This window comes from Gavialis gangeticus, unplaced genomic scaffold (assembly GCF_001723915.1).
Source record: "Gavialis gangeticus isolate Ggan-Ray unplaced genomic scaffold, GavGan_comp1, whole genome shotgun sequence".
NCBI lineage: Eukaryota > Metazoa > Chordata > Crocodylia > Gavialidae > Gavialis > Gavialis gangeticus.
In genome coordinates, this window is record NW_017729032.1 from 169,688,102 (window position 1) to 169,702,161 (window position 14,060).

Genomic DNA, 14,060 nt, shown 5'->3' on the forward strand with positions numbered 1-14,060 from the left:
GGGAGGATGTGGCATCTCCTGCTGCTACGTGCCCCTGGATCTGCACATGGGGCAGGATGATCTGCAGCTTCGAGCTGGGGCTGGGGCTGGAGCTTAGCCAAGCTGTTCCTGGGGTTGGTGGGGGGAGGGGTTGGGCCATGCTGCATTTGGGGCTGATGGCAGTAGCACTGTGAGGAGGGATTGGGGGGACTACAGCAAATTTTGGGGTGGCTGCAGCTCCCCCCCATAGCCTTCCTCCCAGCGCTGCTGCTGCCCACCCTAAGCACAGCCTGGCTCAGGCCCACCCTGCCAGGAAGAACCCAGCACAGCCCTGGCCCTAGCCCACAGCCGCAGCCCACCCCATTGGACATGCAGATCCAGGGGCACACACCCCACCCCCTGTGCCTTCCCAGGGTGCATGTAGCAAGCAGGAGCTGCGTCCCCAGGACAAGCCACTTGAAGGTCAGTCCCACACCCTGCCCCAGCTGTGCAGTGCCTGCCTCAGCCCCACTCCTTCTCTCATTGCTGCGTGTGTGCCCCTTTCCACCCCTGCTATGGCCACCAGAAGCCCAAGAGTGGGCTGCCTTGCAGCCCTAGCACTGCCCCACGTTTTGGATGGATAAGCTCCGCACCCCCCCCACCCCCTTCACTGCCTATGAGCTTAACCCCACCAGCTAAAAGCCTGTCCATATAAAAATATTTTACACCAGTTTCAAAAGATGGACAGGCTTGGGCTCTGGTTAGCCCCCAGATAGCTCCAAAATTAAGGAGCAACAACATGTGCCACATGTTTTGGCTAAATGAACAGGTAGTATTTGCAGAGGGTTGTTTTCTGCTGACCATAGCAATTGTGATGGAGGATAAGGGAGGAGACAGTTCTTATGTACATAGAACCTAGGCCATTGTTACAAAAAAAAAATCTTTAAAAAAACTTTTTAAATAATGCGTCCATAAGAGTATTCAACCAATAAATTCAGATAAATTCATAACTTACGTTATTCTTAAAACAAATTATTTCCTATATAGACTTACCTAAAGCCAGAAGTTATCTAAAGGGGAGTTTTAGCTAAACTACTACAGATTTCCCCATCTCCTTTAAATTGGTTTTAAAACAGTTTGTTATGTCTGTAAGAAAGTAATTTAAACTGAATTACTGTAAACCACTTCTTGAAACTAATTAAGGCACATCTACCCCACCTCATATCTCCTCTACAAAGCTATGTAGTACAGGAAGCCATGCCTCCTCCCACAAGCTACTGCCTGAAAGAGATGTGCAGCACTGGACTTGTGCTAATACATCCATTCTCTTTTGAAGAGCTTACTGGTACACACCTAGAACTGTGCTGAAGTGGCTACCTGCATCCAATTCTGGACATAACATATGCAGTGTGCGCCTCATTCTGGCAGTCCCCTGCATCCTCTTCAGGTGATGTAGACATGTCCCGGGCTAATCTTCATGGGATTCCCACTAATTTGTTAAATCAGAGATTGTTTATACTTGGAATTCTTCCAGGAAAGCTATTCAGAAAAAGATGCTCCAGAGTAACTGTTCCTATTGTCATATATGGATGTTCTTATTCCAGAATAAGAATGTCTATAAATGGAATTGTTCCAGAATAACTATTCTGAATTAAATTCAATTTACCTTATTCCAGAACACCCTTTAGGGCCAGGTACAGACATTACACTTTTACTTGTATAAGTGATCAGAAATCAGTCTATACCCAAAACAGAAGTTCAGTACACAAAACCAGTCTATATGTGTAACAGAACAGAAGTTCAGCACACATAGACTGGTTAAAAAATGGTGAAACCTAGTATAAGATTTCCTCCCCACCCTCCACCAAAGGGTGAATATGTTCTGTTTGCTACTGATCTAAACTTCACCGCTTACAGAAAACCACATAACTTAGATCAATACTCCATTGGGCTTTTTGAATATCTGTACCTAGCCTATGTAGACAGGCCTTTAGGCTATATTAGGATTTTAGGATGTATAGATACCATGTGTTTAAAGATTTTTTTTAGACATGGCCTGAAAGACTAGAGGGAACTATATTAGAAAAAGCAACTAACAGAATGGCTTTAACAGAACTTTTTACATACTAAAAATTACTTTGGTGTTTGCGAAAGCAGGGACTAAAGTTTCAACTTTCAAATTGTGAAATTAATGGTTAAGTTACACAGATTTCTTGTTTTATTGTCACCCACACAAAATAAAGGAGAATATGGCACAAACCTTCTACTAGCTGATGCCTTAAAGTTCAAACCTGCATGGCAGTACAAATGTGAGAGAAAGCCAAAATAAAGTAAGAAAGAATGCCTCAGGGCTAACATACCTCACAGAAACTTTGGCAGTGGTTTTTCTTCAAATCCCAAGATTCTTTGCAAGGCTCCAGGCACTAGGAAGAATCATAAAAAAAGGCATCAGAAAGAAAAGTAACATTCATAAATGACTCTATCCCATTATTATTGGTTTGTTTGGCACATAGGAAACTGGACTACAGCAACAATGCTAAAAAATAATAGGCTTCTAAAAAAAACACTTCTCCTGAGGACAACATTGTGTCATAATTGCTGAGCAAGGTCATTTTGAACGATTATTAGATTACAGGAAATGTTTTCAATATTTCTCACTGGGCTAAGCAGTGTCTCGCTTATGTCTATAATATTGCATTGACCATTTGGTTGGATCTGAGTATTAATAAACATTACCATCACAACACTGGATTATTCCATAGATCTCAGAGACAATGGTTATTGACAAAAGCACTCTTGCAAATTACAGAAAACCATGCATTGTTCCCCTCTGCTAAGTCTAAACATGAGGTTGTTACGATTTCTTCTAGCCTAGGAGGAAAAGCACGCATATTTTCTAAGGCTAAAAAGAAGGAGTAGCAGAAGAACTTTATCAATCATGCTTGTGTTTTCTTCTATGAAGGGCAATAGCATTGGTCTTGTAGCAGCTGTCTATGAGGTCTACCCCTCCCTGTTTGAATACCAAATCACTGCTTCCTCGCCTTTGAACTCTACAGTGTAGAGATGAGGAAGGGGCACAGAAGAGCATTTCTACTGAAGAAGAAACAAAAAGAACTTAGCAACATGGTTTAGGAGACAAGCTCCTACCAGTCCCTTTGAGAGTGGCAGCTCACTCTAAGAGGAGAACTGCTGACGGAATCAGTGAGCTGTGCTGCCTGGCTGCTGAAGGATGAGTCTCTAGGGCCCACAACCCCAATGCAAACACTCCTGGCAAGCTGCCTAACACTCAGGAACCAATGTTTTGAATACTATATCTACACAGTCATTAAACTCCGAACAAGAAAATTACACAAAGCCAAACATAATACTTATATTTTTTGAGGCAAGAAATTCTTCTTTTAGTCTGACAAATGCAGAATTGAGGCACAGAGATTAAGGTTGCATGAGAAGTCCTTGAAAAAGATGAGCATTTAGTGTAGCTCTCTTTCATTTCAGTCCAGAGCTTAACTACAAAGCCATCCTTGAAGTCTTCTCCTTTGTTTGTATGAGGGTTAAACTCTCACCACCTGAATGGCAATGCTGAGGGATGCATCTCAAGAAGGAGAATATTGCATATGTATTTCCCCCCTATTAGCCACTCCTGTGGGTTTTTCCATAAATAGGGTAGTGGATTCCAGACTAACACAGGTTTGGTCAATTTCTAGTAGCACATTCTACGTTCCATTCCTATTAACATTACATTTACTTTTTTGAAATGCATTTCATTTATTATATTTAAGAATCCACATTTTAAATACTCCTTGCAACAAATGTGGATTAAAGCAAGTCTGTTGATGAATGCACGTAAATAAACAGTTTGTTTTTGCAGTGCTCTGCAAAGCAGCTCTGGAGTCTCAAGGGATGCAAATTTCTCTCCCCACCATCCATCTTACCTGAGCATAATCCATTGGATGAGACCAAACACTAACCTGAATATTTGCCTGTAAATATAGGATGTCTGCATATGAAAGTCTTGCAAAGATCAAGTACTAGATCAATAATGTCTAACAAGATATTATAAGATGCTACATATTCAGAATTTAAATAACAAAAAACCTGCAGCTAGTTGCAGACAACATTTGCTTTTCATCCAAGTCCTTAGGGAATACTTGAAAAAAATTGTGTGCATCTTGAAACTAAAAATCTGGATAACACATTTTCAGAATTGTGCTGAAACAAAAAGAGCCCAATCCAAAGCTCTCTAAAGTCAATAGAAGTGTTTCCATTGAGCTCCTGGACTTCAGAATAGTCCTTATGCTAGAGAAGTGAGTATACAATTTTATTTCCTTTTTTGCCTATACAAGAACTCCAAATACATACCTAAAACACTCAGGACAAAAGTATTCCTACACAGAATATCCCTGTTTTCTAAGTTATTGTAAATGCCTGCCTGTAAAGAACACTGAAAGTCTTCTCCCCAAGACAAATCAGAATTTATATTACAAAACAGTAGTTTTCGATTTTGTTTTCCATTATAGAAAGGCCTGAAGGCATTACCACCTCTTCCCAGAAACTGGGAGATGACAGATCTCCAATGAATAGCAAGGTTTTGCTGGAAATGATTCTGAAGATTAATTCAGTAGATGGCACTGTTCCCTTTGAGCCACTGCTATAACAGGTACCAAGTGTGGCGTTAGGAGAAACTGTACTCCTGGAAGAGGGTAGATCCTGGATGAGATATCAAATTGAGGTAATTGCAACTTGCTGTAGTCATAAAGAATGAAGGGAACTCTTCATAAAATGAGGGTCTTAACCCAGCTGGGTCTTAACCCTTGCATAATTCACTCTTAGATAACCACATTATACCTGTTAACATAAACTTCCAGTTAATTTAGCTGTAGAATGCCAGTTGCCATATTTCACCACAGAAAATCATCCTCTGAGTAGTAACTGAACTGACACCAGTATCTGATGGCCTTCAAAACGTAGTACATAAGTAAGGTTAAAAATTCTATTAATATAAATCATGTTAGTAATCACTCTATGTATAGTCAAAAACAACAACTTAAGCATCTCTAAGCTTAAGATGCATCTCTAAGCAAGAAGAATTATTGCTGCTTTAGTTGATTTTGCTTCCCTATTCTCTTTACTGTATTTTTAAATTTATTGCAGCAATTTTTTCTTTTTCCTGAAAGGATCTTCTCTGGTATGGATTTTTTGAAATGTAAATAAATAAATATGAAAAGTATGAGGTTAACACGTGGCCTTGAGTACTTACAATATTTAAGGAATGGATTTTCAAAGGTAGTCAGCCTCAGCTTATCTGTGAGAGTTGTACCTTTGACCTCAGAGGCAGGAGACCAAAGCCAACACAATAATTTGGAAAATCTGACTGTTTACAGACACTATACTTTTACTGGAATCAGTGATCACAAACTGGTGTCATAACAGAAGTTCAGCACACAAAACCTGTCTGTACCTATAACAGAACTGAAGTTTGGTTTAAAAATGGCAGAACCCAATCCAAGATTTGCTCCCCGCCACCAAAGGGCAAATATGTGTTCTGTTCACTACTTATCTAAACTATGCCCCTTACAGAAAACTGCATACCTTAGAATGATTCCACCTTGGGTTTTTTGTATGCCTGTACCTAGCCCTAATACATGTGTGTGCGTGTGCCATTTTATGCCATATTTTTGTTCCATGAAGCTGTTTAATGTCTCAGAGGGGTAACTGTGTAGTGTAGACAACAACAAGAATGTTATCCAAGAGTTGTAGCTTAAATATTGCCTTAGGGAAGCTGGAAACCTAGGCCACGTCCAGATGAGTACAGTCGTGTAGTACAGTCATATAAACACACAGGTGTTCTCCGAGCTGCATGGGAGCTGCATGGAGCTGCATGGGAGTAGTGTGGGGAGGGGGAAGGAGGGGAGGGTTGACCCCTGGATATCCAGTAGGGCTGCACGAAACAGCACTGTTTCGTTTTGACATCTGTTTCACCATTTCAAAGGGACAGTGTTTCGTTTTGTTGTTTCTTTTCATTTTGAAGCACTGTTCCGTTTCATTTCATCGAAACTGTTCTGCTGCTTCAACGCGTTTCGATGTTTCGCCCATAGGCTATAATGGGGCAACATGAAAATGCCTATAACTTTGTCATTTATTGCCTGATTCAGATGAAAATTCCAGGGATGGTAGCCTCTTCTGAATGCACAAAGCCTACCAAATTTCAAGAAGACAGGTGCAGGGGTTTCTGGGAAACTGCACCTCAAACTGCTAAAAGCAAGACTTGTGTCACTTGCCAGCAGCAGCAGCCTCCTATCATCCAGCTTGCAGATCTAGGGGCCTGCACCCCCAGGAGGGCTGTGGGGCTGTACCAGACTCCTCCCAGGGGTGTGGGACCCTGGATCTGTGCTCAGGATGACAGGAGGCTGCTGCTGCTGCCTGGGACCGGTGTTGGGGGCAGCCCACGCCCAGCACCAGGAAGACTGCAGCTGCCGCTGGCCCCAAACAGCAGCAGCAGCCACCTGTCATCCCAAGCGCAGATCCAGGGGTTTGCACCCCTGGGAGGAGTCCGGCATCACTAGAAGGGCAGGTTGAGCTCCATGGGTCTGACAGAGCTGCTCAGAGTGCAGCCCTGGCTCTCCCTGCCTGCTGCCACTGGGTTGCACTCTGAGCAGCTCCACCAGCCCCATGGAGCTCAGCCCAGCAGCAAGAGGTGGCGAGAGAGCCAGTGGCAGAGCCACTTGGAGCGCAGCCCTGGCAAGCAGAGCCCAGCAGTGGGAGGCTCCAGAGCCCCATGGAGCTGAGCCTGGCAGCAGGAGGTGGGGGAGATCCACTGGGCAGGGCTGCACTCGGAGCCAGGCCTGTGCTCCGAGCAGCTCCACCACTGGCTCTCCCTCTGCCTCCCCCCGCTGGGCTGAGCTCCGTGGGGCTGGTGGAGCCACTCGGAGTGCAGCCCTGGCTCCAAGTGCAGCTCTGGTGAGCACAGCCCAGTGGCTGGAGGCTCCACAGCCCCACGGATCTGAGCCTGGCAGCAGGAGGTGGTGGAGAGCCACTCACCAGAACTGCACTCAAAGCCAAGGCTGCACTCTGAGTGGCTCCACCACTGGTTCTCCCACCACCTCCTGTCACTGAGCTGAGCTCTGGCTCTGAGCACAGCCCTGGCCAGTGGCTCTCCCCCGCCTCCCGCCACCAGGCTCAGCTCTATGGGGCTACAGAGCCTCCAGCCGCTGGGCTGTGCTCACCAAGGCTTTGGTCCGAGTGGCTCCACCAGCCCCATGGAGCTCAGCCTGGCGGCAGGACAGCTAGTGGCAGAGCCACTTGGAGTGCAACCCTGGCTCTCAGCACAGCCCTGGACAGTGGCTCTCTCCTGCCTCCTGCTGCCAGGCTCAGTTCTGTGGTGATGGCGGAGCCACTTGGAGTGCAGCCCAGTGGCAGGAAGTGGAGGAGAGCCAGGGCTATGCTCTGAGCAGCTCTGCCAGCCCCACAGAGCTGAGCCTGGTGGTGGGAAGCAACAGGAAAGCCAGTGGCAGAGATGCTTGGAGTGCAGCCCTGGCCAGTGGCTCTACCTCACCTCCCACCCCCAGGCTCAGCTCTGTTGGGCTGCATGGCCTCCCACCACCAGGCTATGTTTTCCATGGTTGTGCTTGGAGCCAGGGCTGAGCTCCAAGCAGCTCCACCAGCCCCATGGACTCAGCCCAGTGGCGGGAGGTGGTGAGAGACCCAGTGGCAGAGCTGCTTATAGCATAGCCCTGGTGATCACAGCCTGGTAGCAGGAGGCTCCACAGCCCCACAGAGCTGAGCCTGGCAGCAGGAGGCGGGGAAGAGCCACTGGCCAGGGCTGCGCTCAGAGTGGCTCCGCCACTGGCTCTACCACTGCCTCCTGCCTCTGGGCTGAGCTTCATGGGGCTGGTGAAGCCACTTGGAGAGCATCCCTGGCTCTCCCCCACCTCCTGCCACTGGGCTGCTTCGAAGCTCAAAACATTTCAAAACTTTCGAAACATTTTGAGTGCCCTCATTCATTTTGAAGCTGTTTCAAAGCCTTTTGTTTCATTTTGATTTCCCTGTTTCAAGTTCAAAATGTGTCTAAACAGCTTCAAAATGAAACACTCATTGAAATTTCATGCATCCCTAATATATGTGGGGTCAAAAAAACCTGTGCAAAAAAGAAAAAAAGCAGAGCGGCATATGTGAGGGCAGCATGTGCCACTTAAAACTGGAGCCACACTACAGCTGCTGGCCAGGCTCCGAGTGATAGTATCACCACCAAGTGGTAGTGTCACCTGCTGCAGCCACAGGAGGCTCCCAAGTCCCCAGGTAAAGCTTCTGGGGCCAGCCCAGTGCTGGCCCCAGCCTCCCTTACCCCCACCCAGTGTAATCTGCTGTGCACCAGTGGGTGCATGGCACAGGCGTTCCCTGGGGACAAGCAGTGGTGGCACAAGGCATCCCACTGCTAGTTGTCCATGGGGAACCAAATGTTTACACTCATGTGGATGCTGCCATAGGGTTTAAATATACTATACCTTTTTTTTTAAAAGTAGATTTTGCTATCTTAAGATATTTGTGTAGGTTCTGATGATCAGTTACTGAAAAAGATAATTTGGGATCATAGAACTCATATCACTCATAGAACTCTTTCCCAGAGGGCCCAGAATTACTGTATTTCACCATGTATGGGTCGACACAGGTTATAGGTCAACGCCCAGTTTTCTGCTGCGAAAAGTTAGGATTTTCATAGACGCTGTATATAAGTCATGGCCAGGCTCAGTGCTCGGCTGGTGTGGTCCCATCCCCTGCAAGCTGTGCTGTCTGGACTATGCCAACCGAGCACTGAGCCCAGCTCCATCTGCTGCAACCACAGCTGCTGAGTGCTGAGCCCAGCCCCATTCCCTGCGAGCGGTACTGGGCTCAGCAGCACCATTTGCAGCAGATGGGGTCCAGCGTAGCACTCAACAGATACTGCCCTATCCCCTGCAAGCCTGCCGCTGCTCACAGGGGATGGAGCCACACTAGCTGAGCATGGAGCCTGGGTGCATCTCCATCCCCTGAAAGCAGCATTGGACTCAGTGCTCAGCTCGTGATATGCCATTCTCAGGGGACAGGGACAGGGACAGGGACAGGGACAGGGACTGGCTGGTGTGACCGCATCCTCTGAGAGTGGCACCAGGTTTGGCGCTTGGCTGGTGATGCGCCACTCTCGGGATGGGAACAGGGACAGGCTTGGTGTTTGGCTGGTGTGAATCCATCCCCTGCAAGTGGCTCTGGTGCAGCCCAGGCAGCAGCACTCACAGGGGATGGGACCACGCCAGCTGAGGACCAAGCCCAGCTGACTCCAGCCCCATTCCCATCCATGCCCCATCCCCATCCCCTGCAAATGGTGCTGAGCTTGATGCTCAGCTGGCACAGCCTCACCCCCCACAAACAGCGCTGCCTGGGCCGCACCAGCCAAGTACCGAGCCTGGCACTGCTCGCAGGGACTGGTGACACTGTATAAGTCCACGGTGAATTTTAAGAGTTAAAGATTGGGCTGCAAACCTCAATTTATACATTGTGAAATACGGTAGCTGAATAACAGCAGTGTTTATCAGATGGTAAACTACAACTTCTCAGTCAGATAGAGAAGTCTATTTCTAGAGTGGATATTATTAAAAACTTTCCTACATCCAGAGCCAAATATCTCTGCCCAAAGGAACAATGAGCAAATCCCTTTTTAATCTGTACCATGGTTATAAATACTGTACAGAAACTGAAATAAGATTGGAGAAAGACTAGCTTTATTATAGATGTTTTGTGGAGATTTGCCAATTATAAATTGCAATCAAAATGTTACATTCTATCAAAAAATCTGTTCTTTTTTACTAACATAGTACAGTGTTTTGGCTTCAAGGCAGTAAAAGTCCAATTGAATACTTATTCAATTTTAAAAAATCACTAAGACTTAGTATGCCAAATTTGGTCCAATGCAGTAGATACAAAAATTTTCATAGCACAAATCCCATTTTCTCATGGACACTCTGAGGCAGTCACTTTGCTTGTTTACCACGTAAGAGCCTTTTTATGTAGATTGTATTATTGAAACTTTTTGCATGATAAGACTGAATAAAAGCATCAGCAGTACTCATAATTTAAAACACAAGCTGGCTGACTGAAGCACACATATGGACATAAACCATCTTTCATTAAGTTTATGGTATATTATTCCAAATGACCCACCCACACATGCAGTAATCCTTCCACATTCATTCTCCAAGAGAAGTACCTCAGTTGTAAGTGCCAAAAGAAAAAAATATTGTTTGATTAAAAGACTAACTTAGGGTCCCTTGTCCCTGTCATGCTTGAGACACAAAATGAAGTTTGTATTGGCAATTATGCACTTAGACAAAACTTTGGCATAAGTTCTAAGCACTATGTCTGTAAGGAAATGTGTTTGTCTGTTATCTGGGTCTACAGGGAAGAAATAGTTTCATCTTTCTCCCAAGCTTAATCACAAGGTTCCGCTTTTACACCAAATCAGCTTGTTTGAATTGTGTATGCTGTACTAACATAAAAAAAACCCTTCTTGGTTATAAAACTGAGATTATAGTTAGTGTTTCCATACTGCTTTAAAGTTTCCTGTACTAATTTTAAATCTTCTTCTAATGTTGATTACTTACCCAATACTAATTAAAGTGGGCAGATCCTCAACTGGCATCGAAAGGCATAATTCTATTTAAATAGTATGTAAAACTGATGTTTGCAGGGGAGATCTAGGGGGCGTTCAGTGGTGAATCTGCACACACCCTGCCCCTCATCTTTGATTCCTGCTTCAACCAAACTTTAAAACCAACTGCTTGGAAGAGGCAGCCTCATTTTTATTCAGGCAGGGCTGAGAGAGTCAAATGACTTCCTGACTCATTGTCATGCCCCTGATTCCTGTTAACCTCTCTCTACTCCAGAGGTGTTAACCACCCACTATCTTTTTTAATGGTCTCAGTTTTTCGCTATTCAAACTATCCTTTCTTTTGCAATTTTGCTGCCTGCCTATCATTCTTGTCTCTCATCCAATAGGCCTACAGAGTGTTTTTAGTTCTAAATATAAACCTTAACTCAAGTATCCTAAAGTTAACTCAGGTGTAGAAAAGACTGACAGTGAAGTTAAGAGACTCAAGAATGCTAGATTTTGTTTTATGAATCTGAATAATAGATATACATTGAACACTAACGAAACATGACTAATGAGACTAATGCCTTTTGACTATTTTTTGTCTAACTGGTGCAGGGTTTTTTAAACTTTATATATAATCTAGCAAATTAGTGCACATTCCAGTAGTTATACTAGTGTACTACTAGTCCCCTAGTGTATTAGTAAAATATCTAGTTTCTCTTTAACTGGAGAAAAATACTTGTTGTTTCATGAGCTATGATGTGCCACACCATCTACACCCCCATTTTCAAACTCCTAGATCTACCCATGGATGTTTGAATGTAGAAAAACTAGACAAAAATCAGCTGAATTAAGGCTTTTACAGAGCTGTTTCTCATGCAATTTGGCAGTGGCTAGGAAAGAGTAAATCCTGTTGCAAATGGGGCATGAGGCTGATGAGTGAACACTTTCCTCCCAACCACTGTGTGTGGCTGAAGCCTCTAGCCCCCTGCCAGATGCAAGTCCAGCTGCACAGCATAGTGGCATTTTAGAGACTGCCAACCTCCACATCTCCCAGTCTCCTTTTCCTCTTTCTCCCTTTCTCTTTTTTTCTTCATTCTTCATTCCCCAAACAAGGTGTGTTTCTTATTCAGGGAAGTGTGGCATGTGAATAAAATGGCATTTTTTGTGGGGCACTCTCCACTGCTCTGTGCCAATGCGAAGGAAAAAAAATTGAGTCAAAGATGGAAAAGAATACATCTACCCAGGGCTCCTTCTCAAGCAGGTACCCTAACTCTAAGATAGTGGCATCGAAATCGTTCTTCCTCTTCACCTTCTCCAAGAAAGGTTGAATTCTTTTCTGTACAGTGGTATAACTTTGGCAAGAAAGGAATGAGAATGCTTCACAGAGAGGAGCCTGGTAGGGAGGGATCCTACTGAGAGATGTGGTGGATTTGACTTTCCTCAGGCTAAGATAGGAACTGAATCCAAGTGTTCTTCTTCCCATCCAAGTGCTCCAACTCCTACATGATTATATAAAAGGTAGGGCTGCCAATGCTACCAGATAGCTTAAAAGGCTTGCCCTGATCACTTCTTTCTTCACTTCACTTCTTGAAAGACAGCTTGTAGACACCAATCCTCATGAGAATTTTAGATGGCAGAACCACAACAGGCAAGATGCCTAAAACTCTGGAGCAGTGAAGAACTTCCAACATGTTCCTGTCCACAGAATTTCCTTTTCATCTAGCTCTAGAGGGCAAGCTGACTCTTAGGAGACCCTATTAACTTTTCACATGGACTGCAGAGGGAATCTAGGCACCACACCATGAATCAAATAACACACACAAAATTTTCAGTTCCTCAGATCAATGAATTCATAAGTTCAGTACAGAATACTAAACTGTGGAAGCAGTAGCTGTCATGTTGGTTTATATCAACATGCTGTTTAAGATGCCAGAGAGCATTTTGTGTGACCCTTCCTAAACTAAGATATGCACTCTGCTGCCTCCTCCCCTCTTCTCCTAATAGATTGGAAAGCCAGTAGCATCAGTGATCAGCAACCTACAAACTGAATCTGACATCCTAGCTCCTAAACCACAATCACCAGCACTTTATGCCTGGAAGGACTATTAAGAGGCTTTAAATAATTCAACTAATGTCTGCTAATCGTGACAAATATAAAGTCAGTTATTAAGTATAAAGTAAAAGCTCTGTATGGCTGCCTTCAAGTTCTTGCTCTGTCCAGGGTAAAGAGCTTTGCAAGGAAAATATTAAACTAACATTTCTCCTGGGAACAGGGAAGACAGGAGTGTTAAATGATACAGAAGTGTCGCCAGTATGTGTTGCCCATGTAGTTTCTTCTGTAGGTCAGTGAGCATCCCCATTCAATGAAAAGGCACAATTTTGTATTCGAAGGCTGGAGTCTTAATTAAATTAGTTTCAGTTAGGGTTATTCTGTAACATTATCATGTATACTGGGAACCCAGCTGTTACTGTCTGAAAGTGCTTGCTAATTGAAGAGCTGATTTTGAATGAAAGCCAGATCTCAGATTTTGAATGGTCACTAAACTAGTAAATCTGTAAGGATGCTTCTACATGTCTAGTCCTACATAAATAGATTATACTTCTTCAGGCCTTCAGTGTATTTTTTCAGGCTTCTATGACTTCAGCAGATACCAATGAGTTAGTCTTTGCTGCTACTTTACAGATACATGAACTCAAGTGGTTTAGGAGCACAGGACTTGTATTCCATGAGACCTCTTCCTCCCTCCCACAATTGGCTGAATAGTATGAAAAATATTTTTTTTATTTTAATGAGCTATATAATATAGAAAGTATTCAGATTTGGGTCATAAGTTTTCAACTCTTTGGTTTTCTAAAATAAAAAAGTTTTGAGGAAAACATTTTTCATAAACCTTTTAAAATTATAAATGTGTTCATTATAATTTTCTAGCTACCTTTAATAAAAACCCTTCATACTTTTTAAAATATCCCCCCCACCACCACCACCCTCAACACCCCAAATATCCACACAAGCAACTTAAGCTAGGATAGGTCAGAAAATTGAAAGTGTTTTAATAAACTCCCCATCACCTCTCCCTTTTTCTCTCTGCAGTAATGATAATGATGTTGTCATTTCTGCAACATGGATTGGGAAGGCAAAATTATAGTTTACAGTTACAATTACTACCTGATCTGGAAGCAGTATACAGTTGCTTTAGTGCATCTCTGCAGGTGAGCTAATTAGCTCTGCTTCCCAGAGATAAGGCAACCACAGAACTGGAACAAAAAGTGGTATAGATTACTTTGGGTTCCGGGTGTCTGAAGAGCATAAGAACTCCCCATCCAAATTTCCTGCCCCAAAGTTGGTCACCGTAGTGTGGCGCTAACTTTGAAATCAGATATTTCAGAAACAAATATGCATTAGCTGTAACTATTTCATCCCTGGTGTAACATCCAAGCAATGTAGCAACAAAATAGCAAATTAAACAGCAGAAGTGTA

At 44.0% G+C, this 14,060-nt stretch overlaps 1 protein-coding gene across 1 annotated transcript in view; it reads right to left on the reverse strand.

Annotated features, from left to right (window-relative positions):
• The window catches only part of ANOS1 (anosmin 1), a 210,786-nt gene that overhangs the window by 119,530 nt on the left and 77,196 nt on the right, over window positions 1–14,060 (reverse strand). Inside the window, exon 2 of the mRNA XM_019524957.1 lies at window positions 2,319–2,381. Within this exon, the coding sequence (XP_019380502.1) occupies window positions 2,319–2,381 (63 nt within the window). The remainder of the gene's footprint in view (window positions 1–2,318; window positions 2,382–14,060) is intronic.